Source organism: Triturus cristatus, chromosome 12 (genome assembly GCF_964204655.1).
Source record: "Triturus cristatus chromosome 12, aTriCri1.1, whole genome shotgun sequence".
Classification (NCBI taxonomy): domain Eukaryota; kingdom Metazoa; phylum Chordata; class Amphibia; order Caudata; family Salamandridae; genus Triturus; species Triturus cristatus.
In genome coordinates this window covers 232,981,529-232,999,070 of record NC_140595.1, presented here as the reverse complement: position 1 = coordinate 232,999,070, position 17,542 = coordinate 232,981,529, and the positions used below count along the sequence as shown (strand labels likewise).

General features: G+C 41.4%; 1 protein-coding gene across 1 annotated transcript in view; it reads left to right on the top strand.

Moving 5' to 3' along the window:
- LOC146775774 (uncharacterized) overlaps positions 1–17,542 on the top strand; it is a 197,105-nt gene that overhangs the window by 112,618 nt on the left and 66,945 nt on the right. The window contains exon 4 of the mRNA XM_085637690.1: positions 14,111–14,200. Within this exon, the coding sequence (XP_085493816.1) occupies positions 14,111–14,200 (90 nt within the window). The remainder of the gene's footprint in view (positions 1–14,110; positions 14,201–17,542) is intronic.

Below are 17,542 nucleotides of genomic sequence, written 5' to 3'. Positions count from 1 at the left end.
AGACAATGTTATACAACTAGATGATATATCACTCTGTGACTGGCAGGATCGTTACCTAATTTAATTTTTCATCTTGGAAAGTGTGCTGATTAGACAAGGACAACCTTGTAAGGCCAAACAATGGTCACAAGACTTGAGGAACATCAATTAAAATAATCTAACCAGCATTAGTTATAACTTACTTCTTCTGCCCCCTAACTTGACAAATCTGGATGACCTTACCAAACACTATATCCACTCTATGACTATATCCTCATCTCAATTTCTCCAAAGCAACTCAAGAGAATATCCAGCAAACCCTCCAAACTCTAGTTCAGTTGCTCACTTAACAAGGAAAGACGCAAGCTAAGACTGGCGGAGAGGTCGTGGAAAAACTCTCCCTCTATAACAAACCTCATGCAGCTGAGGACGACAAGCAGTACGTATAACAAACACATCCGCAGTGCCAAAACCAATCACTCTAGGTCACAGCTCGCCACGCCAAAAACAGACCGGAAAAACTGTTCAAAATCATAAAACAACAAGCTAACCTCTCAACCAACCGACACTTTAGACTCAACGACTTGACCCTCAGCAGTGAGGAGTTTTCTGTACACTTCATTGAAAAGACAAGAATGATCGAACTATAACTAAAAGGCACCTCACCAAATATGCATTGCCTTGCCCAGTCCACTGCCTCTCGGCTACCCTTGATGAGTTCCCCTCTTTCTGTCTCTATGTTTTACTCTCCAAAAAATAAGGCATCATTGAATACCTTTACACTAACAGATGATGTTGAGCTACTCAAAATTATAACTTCATCAAATCCTTCAAATCATTTCAATGATCCTCTGCCCGGCCAGCTCTTGAAAGAACTTATATCCTCCATTCTCCCCATCTGGTCTAAGATTGTCCATGAATCTCTCTTGCAAGGTCTGATTCCTGATTGCCTCAAGATAGGTCAAGTCACCCCATCCCAAAAAATCAAAATGCAGACTTAACTGATCCTATAAACTTCAGACCTATTTCCAGTATCATGACTTTAGCCAAACTAATTGAGAAATGCCTACACACAAAACTGTAATCACATCGAACAGTTTCAACTACTCGACCAATATAATCAGGCTTCAGATTGGGACAGGGTGCTGAAACTGTTCTGATACACATTTTTGATGATGCCCTTAGACTACTTAACCAGAAATAAAGTTGCCTACTTATAGTTCTTGATCATTCCTCAATGTTTGACACGTTCAAACATGACAACTTGATTGATCTTTTCGAAAAAAGGATGGGGTTATCAGGCCCAGTTTTAAAGTGGTTTGCCTCATTCCTACATAATAGCAGAGAATCAAAATCAACCATTCCCTTTCTAACAGTACGCCTGTCTTAATTGGAGTGCCTCAAGGATCTGCACGATCACCAAAGCTCTTCAACTTGTTCATGGAACCTCTCACCGAAATTCTGAACCGCTTGAACATGCACTATCACATGTATGCAGACGATACTCAATTGTACATGAACATTTCTTCACCAGATGATATCAAAACTCTTCACTTGTAAAAACTCAACATTTGTTACTTCAAAATCACCTTATGCTAAATACTCTACAGATGGAATTCCTCTTGATTGCCCCACAATCACTTTACTTCCATTCAAGACTGACTCAAACAACTTAAGTCCCTAAATTGCGCTCCACATGTTGTTGACTCCACCACATCATTAGGCATAACTCGGGACAAACACCTGAACATGCAAGACCACATCAGTGCACCAACTTGAGGAGCCAACCTCCAACTCAACACGTTAAGAAAAATCAAACCATTCAGGCCTCCTGATGACATGCAACTAACAGTCCAATCCCTAGCTATCTCCCGCTTACATTACGGAATTGTGACCTTGGCTAGGCCTCCCAAAGATAGACTGTTCCCTTTAAGGGCTCCTATGATCTCTGCTGCCAGACTCATCACGGGTTCATGAAAACATGATCACATCACTCCAGACCTAATTCAACTCACATGACTCCCTTTCGAAGCAAGGGTTAGGTTCAAGATAGCATGCATGATGGACAGAGTGCTTCATTGTAACACTCCAGTTTACCTGGCAAAACATTTGATGATCCAGCTTGAATCAACCCCTAAGAAGCTCTGATACTCTATTGTTGAAACCACAAAAATTCAAAAAGAAAAGATCATATAACTGAGTCTTACTCTGGTCTTGCTCCAAGAATACGGAACGTTCTTCCTCCTGAAATAAGAACTAACCCCTCGATTGCCACATTAAAAAAAGGGTTGCTCCTGAATTGCTACCTGCAACAATAGATCTGAAGCCACCCAAACTAACTTTTACTTCTTGCTTACAGCACTGATTTTAACTAAACCCATATAGGTCAGGAAGGTCACGAATCTTAGTCCAAAATTCACCCCTTGAACAAGTCCAGGACTTTGTCTATCTCGGGGTGAATTTGACTCATAATTTTAGCTGGAGGGTTCAAACAAATAAGAGTACGCTAAACTTACATCATGAGACAGGAGCGATCTTTAAGATGGCAGGGAAATTGAAATCCAAAAACCTTTCCCCAGCCGTAGAAATTTACAAAGTGAAAGCAAAAAGCTCAGCCCCATATGGAGCTGAACTTTGGGTCCACACAGGTGCTAAGGAACCCACACTGGCTGAAAACAGATTTCGTAGGTTTTTAATCAACCTACCACAAAGCACGTCTCGCCTTTCCTTGTTACAAGATTTGGGACTGTATCCAATCTCCATCACTGTACAGCAAAGACCCTTGCTGTTTTAGTATTGGTTATGGTCCACCGACAAATTGGAACCCTATAAACTCCCTCTTAGGGAACTCTGAAGTACCAAGGGCCATATAAAAATACCATGGTTGGCCTATATAAAAGAAAATGTTGTATATGTTAGGCCTCCATTCACTTTAGGATACCCCTGGACAAAGCCGCTCAAATCCCAAGCCAATTAATTAAGGATAGGTGTAGGGAATCCCTCTGGCTGGAGAGGTCAGGAATTGCAAGACAGGTAGCTTGAGCAACCAGTTCCTTGACCACAAAAATATCCCAGCCTATGAAGCGTCCGTTGATGCTATCCAAAGCTCCCTTCTAAGAAAACTATTCCTAAAATGAAGATATGGGTTGCTCCCAATTCTCAGGTTTACAGATATCTGGGGAAATTACACCGGGTCAAGCACTGGGTCCTGTTTGCAAAATGGTCCCTGAAACCCTGTACCATTTTTACTATTCTGTATCGCTTACGGGTCTCCCTGTAAGAAGTGGATCATACTGTTATGCCACCTTCTAGGTGTCAAACATTACGTACAAGTTATAGGGATTCTGAAGTCTGACACTAGGGAAGTTGTAGTTATTAGTGTGTCCAAATTCTGCAGGCTGCTTGGCTTATCCGCAAATTATACATGGAGGGTTCCCTTTGCATTTCTGATAATGGTATCAGATAGTTATCGAGCGCTGAAAAAGCAAACTATGATTCTACGCTCTCCTGCCAGTATAAGCCATTACCATTAGCAATTGCCATTTGTAGTGAAGCAAGTTTTTATTTCCCATTTCTTTTTCCTCTTATTTTTATGTTGGAATTTGTCTACCCTCTCGATTTTGTTAAGATGTATTTTAATACCTTTTATCTCTCCTAAACTCCCTATACTATTGTTCTAGATGTACTAGGATCTTAGTATCTTAACAATTATAACAAGGTTATTTTTCATCAATTTTGTAGGAATATCATTGTAATTGATATTTTACTTAAGAGGAAATAGCTTCAAAATGTACATTGTGTTGGTTTTATAGTGATACAGATTTTCTAACAGAAAACTCTGCTCCAGCAATAGCTATTGTGAAAAACTATTAAGGAGTTGTGAATTGACTGTTCTGTTTTATCTTGAATGTATTATGGATCTTGAATCTGAAAAAAACAGTATTTTGATAAAGGGTAATAAAGGCAGGGAAATTAAGACCTCCAGAAATCTTAGGAAGATTTCATTTTTGCAAAGACATTTGAGATAGTTTGCCATTCCACACAAAGGTACAAAGGTAGAAAGGGGCTTGTCAATGGAGCTAAAGAATCCTTTAGAGATCCTAATCTGTAATATCCTGAGGAATACATTCATAATGAGGAAGAGCATCATTTTGATGGTATCTAAACAACCCCACCATGAAAGATATAGAGGAGACCAATTCTGCAAAAAGTGATTAAGTTTAGCTGTAAGGATGTCTAAATTTGTCTTTAGACTATCCTTCCGAGTAGTAGCATACCAAACTCCTAAACATTTGATTTTGATGGAATTCCAGGATAATGCTGGCTCAATAAAAGGTTGTTTGATACAATATTTACTGAGCGGCATTATTACTGGTGTGTCTACATTTAATTTGTAACCAGAAACAACGGTATAAAAGTTGAGTTCATGAAAAAAAGCAGCAAGAGAACATTCAAGATGTGACATAAAAAGAAGAATATAATATGCAAAGCCAGTGAACTTTATGTGAACATCCTTGATGTTGAACCAGGAAAATTGTTCTGAGGTACTTAATAGGCGAAGGAAGGGTTTCAGGACTAAAACAAAGAGCAAAGGAGATAAAGAGAAACCCTGTCAAGTTTGTCTGTTAAGATAGAAGTAAGAAATTGTATACCATTCACTATAACTGATTAATGTGGTGAGGAATAGGGCAAAGAGATAAGTTAGAGGAGATAAGGACCAAATCTGTGCTACTGCAAAAAAGATTTCATTAAAAATCACCAATGAACCCTACCAAAAGCTTTCTCCGCATGCAGAGATATTGCTGCCAAAGAGTCTTTTATTTTATGGGCTTTGTTAATGATATTCAGAAAGGTATGAGAGTTGTCAGCAACATTTCTGTGAATAAAACCAGATTGCTCGAGATCGACTAAATCAGGCATCAGGGGAAGTAATCTTAAAGCTAAAGCCTTAGCAAATATCTTACAATCGATAATAATAAAATAGGTCTGTAATTCAATTCAATTCCTTTTATTTAGTTATCGTAAAACCATAAAAGTTTGTACATAATCACAAAGAATAAAATCCATATCATTATAATAAAAGCATTAAAATACATGTGCCATGCTAATATAAAAATATAAAACAATCATTTAATCATAACATTACAATATAATACAACGTGCATTAATAAAAGAAATGTAATCTAGCAGAGAACTTTCTTGATTTGTTAACTTGTACCAAAAAGCTGGCTACGGAGTTGCATATAACACTTGTGTGAAGTTGCTGAAGAAAGTGTAACCCTGCATTATACAAAATGCCAATGTTTAAGTACTATACGTTTTACATTGGGCCGGATCTCTATCTTTCATAGGAATTAGACACAATGTGAAAATTAGCCAGAAGAGGAGTTTAGATTCATGAAATAATTGAGTAGTCTGAAAAGCTTGAGAAAGAGGAGTTTTGAAAACTGAAGGTAATATTCAACAGTGAAACCATCTGGGCCTGGTGCTTGTGAGGATGCTGCACTACAGAATGAAGATCCTCTTTATGTAAAGGTAAAGGGTGTTCTAGAATAGAGAGATCCAGCAACAACGAAGATTTGGGTTTTAGTTCAGAAAAGTAATTATTTAGGGCCTTATTACGACTGCCTTGTGGTGGCAGACTTGCGGTCCACCTGCCATTTCTGATTATGACAGTTGGACCGCCACAGAACCACTGCTACCACTAGAGATCCACAATCCCTAGCGGTCTTGCAGCGGTGTGAGGCTGGTAATATGCTGGCAGTGCTCCTGCGGCACTGGCAAGCATATTACTAGTTTCCTCACCGCCACTGTTTTCATGGTTTTGCAACCGCCATGAACAGTGTGGCGGTGAAGAAAATAAGAGGGCCCTACTGGGATGTGAATTTGAGGAGGCGGAAGCTCTGGGACCTAGGCAGTGAGCTTGCTGAATAGTGAGCGAAGGTGCAATTGGCAAATGCAATATTGTAGAGATTACTGTTGTGTAAAAAAGCAATCATATTAGAACCCTCTGAGCCTTCTTGGATACTAAAGAGTCTAAGGTCGTTACTTCTGTTCCTATTTTCCAAATTCTCCATCAATCGCTTTAGCTGCTCAATGACCTTAACCATTTGAGATATAGCAGAAGTGGAATCCTCTAAATAGCTCACCCGTTGTTCAAGTAGGGTAATCCGCTGGTCGTAAGAAGACATTTTGTCCTCAATTCATTGCAAAAGAGGCACTAGTGTAAATAATAAATGGTTGGAGGGGCCTAGTTTCCGCCATAACATCCTTCAAGGTCAAAGAGGGGGGTGATTGAGAGGGGGATTCGAGGCCTTTCTTTGGCCGTTTAACAGAGGTAGCAAGAGCAGATTTCTTTGAGATGACTCCAGAGGCCTGAGGATGAAGCAAGCACTACCTTCCAACATCCAGGACACCTTCCATGAGTTTTGAGGGTACAGTAGTAGTAGTATGGGAGGCCTGTTGAATATGGATTTTGCTTGCAAATTTAAAAAGCGAAAGTGATTTCCGGACTCTGTGTGGTTTTCAAGATCTCGCATGGAAAGTTGGAAAAAAATAATGATGGAGGGAAGGGAGTACCAGCATGGGTTTGGGAAGTGGGGGGGGACGCGGGGGATATATCCCCCCCAGATTTTGGAGTCGGAGGAACACGGGTACAAGGGTGGGGGGACGAGGGAACAAAAGGATTTCCCCTCTTCCTTCTGTGATTCTCAGGGCCATTAGCGCGTGAAAGCGCTACCGTTAATGGCCCTGCACTTTACCTGTGATCTGACTCCAGTCACAGAGGCCACCCGCCCTCTCCACTTTGTTATGCTGCAGTAAAGCTCGCCGTTCTAGGACGGGCAGAGAAGGAAAAAAACCCTGTCTCTTTTCCTTCCTGCACAGAGAAGTGTCCATTTCTCCTGCTCTGCCTCTGGCAGCTGCCCTCCTCCCCCTTCTCTCTCTTTATTCCTCCCTGACTTTCTGTCTCGCTCCTCCTCACTTGCTTTTTTCAAGAGACAGATCTTACCCTCTCTTGCCTCTCCGTTCCTGTATTTGTTTCCCTGTGAAATAGTTCCAAAAAAGAACGAAACACTTTGAATGGAAATGTTCCCATTTTCTGACCTTTTTCTATTCCAAAGTGCAATATCTGGACGGAGGGAAAAAATTATCAAAATACGAAAAATAATTAAATAACTAATTAAAGCAATACAGACTGGTCACAGGCAGGCCAGATTGGTGTTATTTACACCCACACACATTAGCGCCAATTAACAGAGTTTGCGAGTGAAGCACTACTTTCTTTTTACCTTCTTTCTTTGAGCATCATTGTTTTCCCAGGGCAGGGAAGGGCACCATTCCTAGAGGGACTGCAAAACCTGGTTGATGGGTGGAGTGGGAAATGTTTAATGTGATCCTTTTCAACTGTTTTAATTATTTTAGAGTATAAAATGTGTACCGCTGCTCTGTGTTCATGGACGTGGTCTTTTTAAAGCAAACTGCTTAAGTTTTGTAAGAATATAAGCAATGGACATTGAAACTGGTCCCTTCGGGGTCTTGTAGTCATGTCCTGAACTTTTCAGACACAATCACTCACTGATGTCTGAATATTGAGTGTAAACGCGTTAAGGTAACCATGTTGTTCCTGCTTACATTTCACGTGCTTTACTTATCCTTGCATTCCCTATGAGTGTTTGCTTTTTCCAGGATGTTATTACTTTTTTTTCAGGCAGCATATTACTCTTGTCTAGTGCATAATTTGAATTGAGTCGCAGCACAATTGGGTTGTAGCTGAAAGTAGTGCTAGTTTCTTTCAGTGGGGCAGTATGGTGTTCAGTGGGGAGAGGATGTGGCACTCTGGCCAGAGCTGCCGAATTTGGAACTGGAGAACCAGGTTCAGCCTTCATGACCAGTCCACCAGCCCACTCTCTTGACAGAGCACATTCCCATGATACACCTTAGAAGGCCCTGAAAACCTTTGAAACCCTGGTGTCTTAGCACCAGCAGGTGGACCCTTGCAGTGGCTAGTATGGCTTATCCTTGAAGGCCTGTCCACCACAATACATACTGAAGTTCACCCCCAGTCTTGCGGGCGGGCATACAAAGAAGCACAACCTAGAGCGACAATGACTCTGTCATTGAGGTCACAAGACCTTGAGGCCAGTCCATCTCACCCTTTGGTACCTCCATTGGCCTTTTTCAGCAGTAGTCAAGGATTGTCAATGTAGGATTTGCATGCACACCAAACTAATTGCGCAAACTTCATGGTCTCTGCTTCATGCACAAGCACTATTAACACGTGCTGCCTGCTTTTGGACCACTGGAGTTATGCAGCAATGGAGGACAAAATGATGGCGCAATGTTGACTAAATTATGCAGTAAAAAAAGCCTACAGAGTAATGCGGTAGATTTTATCATACTTTATTTTGACATTTTCATACAAACTAACAGCCTCTGCAAAGCTTTTGCCTCATTAGTACCTGTGTAACATACAAATGCAGCAGTGAGAAAGGTGACTAGTCAACCTTTGCAGAGAGCCCTCCACTTCGCAGCAACATAAGTCACATTTTTATAGTAGTTTTTGATCTGTTTGAGCTACAAACAATTTTTGGGGTGAAATCGTTAGATTGTTCAGCGGATGATGTATTATGTGGCAAATATGGTGCAGTCATAATTAAGTGGAAAACATTTGTAAACTAGGATATTTTGCCATTCATGTTTGAACTGCTGTTGTGGAAAAAAGAATTAGAACTGCTGATGACAGAAACTCCATGGCTCGGAGACAAATGGCTTGTGTTTCCACTTTTAAGCGTATTTGGCACATTCTGTGATTAAAATACATTCACAAAGCAGGATATGTTTTCAATGTCAATAACTCATATTAAACCTTAAATAAACATGTGTATCTATTGGTTGAATTAACTGGTCAGTGAAATGCCAAAGAAATACTAAAAATAGGGAAGTTTTGCCCTTTCTGGCCACACCTCTGACTCTGCCCACAGACCCAAATCTCAGGTTATTCTCGCCCTCTGATCTACGCCCACAGTTCTCCTACTTTTTTCCCCTCACTTCGACCACTGCTTTCTGCTTATTTTATTTTGAATGTCAAGGTCTCAAGAACTGAAGTATTATCAGAGTCTGACTGTGGGGTTAAGCGCAGCAGTCACAGATGACACTTGGCTCAAGTGGGAGCTGGGGCTTAAAATTAGCGTTCACAGACTGCATAGGGCACTTTCTCATGTGCCTTCCTACTTCACTAAGAAGCCTAGTAAAGGTACCAGATGAAACCGTATCAGGAAAAATGCTATTTTTCTGTCCCCGACTCTCCTTAAATACAATAATGCATTCTGGGATAGATAGTATTGCATTACATACGCTTAACCAAGTGGACTAATACACCTGAGAGCAATGTCAGGAAAAGGGAAAGCCCATGACTTGACCACTGATGACATTATGGAGTCCTCTGGTAACATTAAAGGTAAGCCACACTTATTCAGGCAGTACCACTCAGAACCCGGATAGAAATATGAGGCCCCTTTTTGCAGGCACGCCAAGTGTAAACCAACTTGCCTCATTATCAAGCCTACACCATTAATGGCCTGACAATGTTCCCAATTTAAAACATAATTTTCCCACTTTGGCCTGTTCTTGTGTTTGTGAATGACAAAAAGTACAAGAGATTTGCTCACAATATTGCACCAACAATCGAAATGTGAGTAGTTCTTATGACCCCATTGTACCAGTTGGCGCCCCGTCCACCTTTAGAAATCGCAAGCCTGCTAGGGCATCTTCTTGATAAAATATGTGCCAAGTGCTTTAGCACCACATGCCCTCTGTGCTGTCTCTTTGTGTTTGTCTGTGACAGCTGTGGGTCTTCTCAAATAAGGGACACTCAAGTGGGCTTTCAAGGAAAAAACTATGCTTTTAAAGATTACAAATTAGATTTTCAGCAGAGTAACTTTACATTTTAAAGCTCCAAGTGGACAAGAATCTGGGTCCAGGATGACAGAGGGATGATGGCTCTAAAGAATGCAATCTGTGGAATTCACTTTTCAACAACGTGGGGCAGTATGAATACTTCTGGATTGGATATCAGGGTGCAAACTTAGTAGACAGGTGTAAGTTCTGTAAACACCACTGGTGAGGCCTCATCTGCAGTATTAGGCCCAGTCATGCAGGTCACATCTAACAAACAATGCAAGCTTTTCTGGAGCTTTTCTTCCCGGGGTCCCTCGAAGCTCTCAGCCAGTCCGGATTTGGTGAGGGTTCGGCGGCTTGCCTTGCAACAAGCTTCCTGTCAAACTTATGGAAGTTTGATTTCTGGAGCTTTCCAGCGGGACGAGCCAGGGATTCAGGCCGGCTTGCAGTTGAAGGTGGGCTGCTTGGCTCTCACGGTTGGTCCCGGTCACCTTTTCTACCTTCGAAATTAAAAACATTTACTGAGCTTTTTCTTGCGGGGTCCCTCGATGCTATACACCAGGCTGGATTCGATGAGGGTTCGCCGGATTGAGTTTCCGCCTATGCCTGGTCAAACTCTGGAAGTGGGACCTCTGGAGCTTTTCGGCCGCAGGAACCTGGACGACAGGCCAGATCGCGTTTGAGGGTTGCCGACTTGGCTGGTCAGGTCAAGTCGGTCCACTAATGGAGCTTTTTTTCCAAAGTTGCTCCAAACTTCTCCAGACCTCTGGAACATTTTCCTGAAGTTCCCCAAAGGTTCCCAAAGTGTCCCAAACTTACTCCAATGGTCTGTCATCTCTAAGATGGTCCTTGAAAGTTTGAGACTTCAGTTCCCACAATCCACTTGGACATAACCCTTACAAATTCACTGGTAGTTCTGCAGGCTGGGGATTCTTGGTGGTGATGGCCCAGGTGAGCTCTGCTAACCTGTAGCTTGCAGCGAGTCCACTCTTCAGTCCTTTTGAAGCAAGGTAGTCCACAAGGCTGTAGTTCCAGATCGTGCAACAGGGGCAATCTTCAAAGTACAGGGCCTGGTTGGTGCAAATCAAACTCCTTAGCAGGGACCCTTCTTGTCTCAAGTTTCAAGCAGTGTCATCTGAGAGGCTCTGTCCCTCTCAGATACTTATTCCAAGTACTCTGTGTCAAGCAGGAGGTCACTCCTGTCCAATGAGGTGCCGGGCAACACCCCTGGTTATGACCAGATCCTCTAAAGTGTGGCATTATTTCTCCCAGAGAGCATCATTTCTCCAAAATTCATCATGGTTGATTTTCCATCAGAGGGAGCAGAACTAGTTAAACCAGCCTACACGATGACTTCATCTGCATAGGGCCACTCCCCTTACATCTGGGATTTCCTCCTTAATCACCCTATCTGGCTGTGGAGCAGGGGGAGAGGTGTAAATGAAAATGGTTTCTCCAGCTTGTCTCCTCCTTCCCTTGAAGAGTATTGTTTTCTACCCCTCGCCCTGGTTCTGGCATTCTTATGCCCAGCTACCTTTCCTCCCAGAAAGGCTTCCTAACCCCAGGGGCTATTTAATACCTCTTCAAACAGCCAGGCTAATCCACTTATCTTTAACCAATCAAGGCAGAGCACTAGAGGGCTACATTTTGGCTTACAGACAAGAAAGTCTTATAACTTCTTCTGTGTACAATTTAGAATACATTCAACAATACCAATGTGTTGCATTTATCATTACCATTCTACTGAGTCCTTTAATCCTAGTTTTATGGTTTCCCTTTCTCCAGTTATTAATTAATAACCTCTTGCAATGTTAACCTATGGGCTGGGGATCTGCAATGGAAAAATGAACTTTGCAATTTATCCAATACCAGGGCCTATAGAACATGTTTTATAAGGACCTTAATTATCACTACAGGCCTCCCCACACCTAGAACACCTAGAAAAGACTTTAGGGGTTCAGATTATATCAAAATATTGCAGATCCTCACTTCACAGTGCTCCTAGCACAAAAGCCGATTTTGGGAAAGCACTTTACTACAATGTGGGGAATGCAATATTCAATTTCACTAAACCCAGGGCATATAAATCTCATTTTATAAGGGTCCTCTTTATAGATACCTGACACCCCGCCTCAACCACGGGACACCTTGGGAAATCTCTGGGGATACTTAATATGCCCCAACATTGTAGTTTATAAATTTGTAAGTGGCCCAAACACAGAAGTCAATTTAGGCACTATTTACATTTTAAAAGCAGTCCTGCAACACTGGACTGCGTTTAAACTGACCTCACACTTCAGCATGCCACACATGCAAGTGCAGAAAAGCTGCTGGCCTTTAAACTGCCATGCCCTATTATATACTAGGGACTTAGAGGTAGTTTTAATCCCCCTGTTCTATCATGTACTAGAGCCTTATAGGGGAGCTCATGCCAATCATAGTGGTACCCTAACCCATAGTGTATGTGGGTGTTTTCACTGTATTTTTAAGTGAGTCTTTCAGCATAGCACCTGTCCTGGGCCTGGTTAGGCAGAGCCCAGAGTCAGTCAGAGTCAGTTACCGCCAGTAGCAGTCGGCAAACAGTTGAGGGCGACACCCAGGGCAGAGGATGACTTTGCAACACTGGAAAAGCCAAAACTCGCAATTTAAACATAACACCACGGTTGCGGGTTCTCCTTAATAATTAGAATTGATTTATATCCAAATGAACCCATTTTCCAACATTAGGCTAAAGAAAGACAGGGGGAAAATCATAACGGTCTAATCTATACCTTGCAGTTTTCATGCAGCTCTTTGATGAGGGTTAATAGCTCACTGTTCTATGTTAGAATTTTAACTTATAAACTTCAAGTAACAAAAGAATCTCTCAGACAAAAGCAGTAACCCACTGACCTATTTACATTATATGCACTTTGTGATCTGCGTGGTAAACGTTCTTTGCAGCAGGCATATTAACCCACTGTGGCTACCTTACCTTGAGTCAAAACATCCACTAGACAAACCTCCGATCTCTCTCTCAACAAAGAAAATTAATCACCAGAGTTATCTTCACATTTTTATTGTTGCCTGAAAATTGCTGGAGACCAGGAATACAGCAGCATGTACTTTTCAAACCATAATGCACTTGGAAACATGACACCCCCACCCAAAGTCAGCGACCTTTGTTTGCTTTGTGCATGAAGATGCAAGATTCATATACATGTTTTTTTTAACATTTGGTCTAATTACTATGTGAATGTAAATAACAATATAGCATACTTGCAAACTGTGACGAATGCCTGTCTTTCTCAATATTTTACTTCAAACTATGCGATTGTATTTGTTTAACGGGCGCACGGTCTCACACAACAGGCGATTTGTATGGAGTCCCTGGAAAGTCCACAAGGTTGTCCCTGTCCCCCCCCAGAATTTTCCAGAATTTTAGTGTTACCTACGCCCCTGAGTACCAGTAACTTAGCCCTGACCAAGGAGTGACGCCGTTAAGATGAAATAGGAAGTCAAAGTCTATGCATCAGATATTGGTATAAGCAGAACTTGCACCTGTACACAACAAGCAAAAGTGTAGAGGAATGTAATGAGGCAGTCACATATTAAGGGAGCAAGATTAGAAGTGCCTTGTGCATTCAAGAATATGTCTCATAAAAAAACGCCGTGCACTCGGGAACAACAAAAACTTCAAGTCCTCATGTGAAAAAGGCAGTCATAAATCCATGTGTAGAACATTTCAAGAGCAACTCCTGCGAGGAAAAATGGCGTCCTTCAGGATGCTTGTCAACTCTGGAGTGCATGTGCAGGTGTTGGCATAGCCGTTTGAGAGAAAACTAAAAGCTGTCCGAGTGGCGCCTACGCTCCGATGGCGCCAGCAACAGATTTTTCAAGAGAGGAAAGGCATAATCTGTCCACTTCCCCGAGCCGCTTGGAGCTCTGAAGGGCTGCATCCAGCTTTTGCGGGTCCAGCACCGCCCCCCCCCTCCCCCGCCACTCACACACACAAGTGTGTCTTTTAAAAACGTGTTCGCTTCTAACTAATTCCTTGAACAGCGCACCATTACCAAGTTCCACGAGCTGTCTATGGCAGCTGTGAAAACAAATTTAGTAACATTGTTAAGCTAACTCCATTTCACTTTATACTACCAGTTTTATAAATGGTTGATCTATTGAGTAAAATCTTTTGTCATAAAATGTATTTCTGTTTGTTGGACGATAGCACTCACACTTTATTTCTGTATAACAGGATGTGAAGTTGTTTCAATCCACATAAAAGAAGAAGCTGAGACTTATTCCTTGGATTATGAGAGGATAGAAAGCAACAGCAACCACACTGGTGAGTAGCCCATATTCAACGATGTGCTCTGTACTTTGCCTTAAGACACAAAATCGTATGCAGAAACTTGCACACTGTAGTTTTTACAGAAGATTTTTCACTAAACCCCTATAGCAAGCCGGCAGTATTAATGTTTGGAATAATAAAAAAAGAAATCGTCACGTTTAGATTTCTGTTTTGATCCAAAAGCAGTTTTAACTGCTGAAGCTATTGAATAAAATTGATCTGATGCGTTCATGTTGCAATCAATTGATTTTAAAGTAGAACTCATTTCTTCACATTCTTCAAAATCAAATCAAATCAAAAAGGTATTATTTGTTAAGGAACTCCTACGGGAGGTCCACAAAATGCATCAATACAGTAAAAAAGACAATTTTAAATACAATCCAGAGAATATTTCCCTTTTTATCCTAAAATACAACAATAGATTAAAAAGTGTGGCAGAAGGATGAATATGCTTTTTTTACAGTAATGGCAACTAATAGCAAGATTTTAAATAAACCCTAATAAATAGCCAAAAAAGTTTTAAAAAATTGGAATATCCTATAACAGACCATTTAATTTGGTGGGGATAAAACAAATACTCTGGCCTCCTGGGCTGAATGAATATTAATTTTAATAAATGATGGTCTTAAAAACAAATGCCTTGCCCTTTGTAATTCCGGACACACAAATAAAACATGATTAAGATCCTGGATTTTAGTATAACATAATTAGCAAATTCTCTCTTCTTTCGGGATTTTATCCCATATGCCAGTAACATCTCTTAAGGGCAACAGATTAATTCTCAAAATAAGTATCAGTCTTCTAATCCCATGTGGATGATTCCAAATTAAATAAGGTTGTGGCCTTTTCCCCAAGGCACTACCACAAACCAACTCATTTTGGGACTTAGATTTACTTAGAGCAATATCTCTTGCCATGCTAATAGAGCTTGCAGACTTCTTTATGAATAGCTTCAATGCAGACTTTGGCATAGGTGAATTACTATTTAAACTGAGCCCAAATAAGTCATTTGCATAAGCAAATGATCTAAGAAATGCTGAATGATCTTTTCGCTTGTCAAAGATTTCCACTCTCAGGGTAGCCCTGAAGGAACCCTCATCTCCCCAAAGGAGAGCGTTCCCCCACCTCAGGGCCACTGACAAAGCTAAAATAAAAGAGTAGACTAAGCCAAATTCCAAGCGTAAAACATGTGGGGCGGCCAGAGAATTTAGATTACAAATTTGGTGGAAGAACCGGCCTTCAGCCTTGTCAAAGGCGAGCCAGTAATTATTATCCAATACTTCTGCAGCATAAGTTAATGAGGGCGGAATTTTAACCTTAAATACTGACAGGACATGACCAAAATGACATCTCCCACAAATTTTATAAAACCTGTTCAGAGCTCCAGCCTGGGAGGCGGCCTTACCAACACATAATTTAATATGTTCTGAGTCTCGCCCGTATTTTGTAAAAACCTTCCCCAGATACAAATATGATTCGACCAATTCAAGATCTTCATGCCCTAACAACCACTTATACCCTTTCTTTATTCTATGACCTTTCTTGCTGAAGATTAAGATTTTGCTTTTGGAAATATTAATTTTCAAAAAATGACCCTCCGCATATTTAGTTAGGACATCCAGTCGACTTTGCAAGCCGATAGGAGTTAAATCAAAAATTGCAACGTCGTCTGCATAAAGTAGGGAAGCTATAGACAATGAACAAATTCTAGGGGCATCCCCCCTCACTGAATTTAATCTGCCTGGAAGATCATATATATAGAGGGAAAACAGAAGAGGGGCCAACAGGCAGCCCTGCTTCAGCCCATTATCAGTCTCGATCCTGCAAGATAGACCTGGCCTCCCATCATCACTTGACACCACGTGTCTGTATGTAATTCTATCAAGAGGCCCAGAAGATGGTGTGGCATTCCGAGATGATGAAGCTTTCTCCACAGCGTTTAATGATCCACTTTATCAAACGCCGTGGAGAAATCAATGAAAGCCATATAGACCGGCATGCTTCGTGAGAAAGTATGTTTCTCTACATGGTCTGGACAGCCGCAATGTTGTCCAGGGTTCCGTGATTCTTTCTAAAACCCGCCTGTTTTGGTGGTAAGAAGTTCTGATCATTGGCCCATTGCTGCAGGTGACAGAGTATGCTTTTTGCAAATAATGTGCCCGTAGCGTCCAACAACGCAATCTGTCTAAAACTGGTAGGTTGACTCTTTGGGTCCTTTTTATACAAAGGAACTATAATGCTCCCCTTCCAGGAGGAGGGGATATTAGTAGTTCGGAAGCAGAAATCAAACAAAGGTGCTAAAAACGCTCCCCAAGCCGCTGGCTCCTTTTTAATTAACACAATCGGAATTCCATTCGGCCCTTGTGCACCGGAGGATCTACTGTTCTTTGTGTAACCCACTACTTCATCCCCTGATGGAGGACCATATTCCAGAAGAGAAGACTCCTCTATAGAGGGCATCAAAATAGGTACTGTACCATTGTTTTCATATAATAGTGAGATATAGACCCCCCCACTCCCTTTCTGGGATTGGAATAGGCAGAGCCCTCGGTCTTGAATCGCAGTATTCTGCGATCAGATGCCAGTATTTTTTTGAGTTTTTGGCTCTGGCGGCTTCCCTTAACCTGAGCCATTTGGCATCAAACTCCCTTCTCTTTCCTCTAAATTTATAACGATTTCTAACTAGCTTAAGGCTGTTGATTTCTTGTTGTTTGCCAATGGAGAATTGTAAATGTTGTTTTCTGATTAAACGGTTAATTTCTTGATTCAATACTTTCAGCAGTGGCAAACCCTGGTTTACAACACGGGGGCCAGTTGAGTGGGTACCTACATTTTTTATCTCCTTCATTTGTGCCTCGAAAAACTGTAGAATGTTTTGGGGTCCAAAAGGAGCGGCCATTAGCTTTATTAAAAACCACAGAGCCCTGGTCGTGGTTCCCTTGGTTCAATGTGGGTAAATTAAAGGCAATTGTCAAACCCAATACACTGTGGTCACTCCATATTGACGGAGATACCACTAAATTTTTACAGGCCCCAACATTTGGTAGGAGACAACCACGTAGTCCAAAAAGCTTTCTGTATGATGGAAGTTGAAAGTAAAATCTGCTATTTTATCAAGCGGGACCCTACCATTTAAAATGACCAAGTCCATGCTTCTGACACTATCAAGCAAAAGTAGACCCCGTTTGTCCGTTTTTATTTTATGAGGTAGGAGAGAATCTGGAATATGCCAAATCTCCTTTTTATCTGGATTGGCATAAATCTCCAGCGCAGAATTCAACATTTTCGCATTCAGATCTCCCACTAAAACAACCAAGTGGCATTCTTCCACGGTAG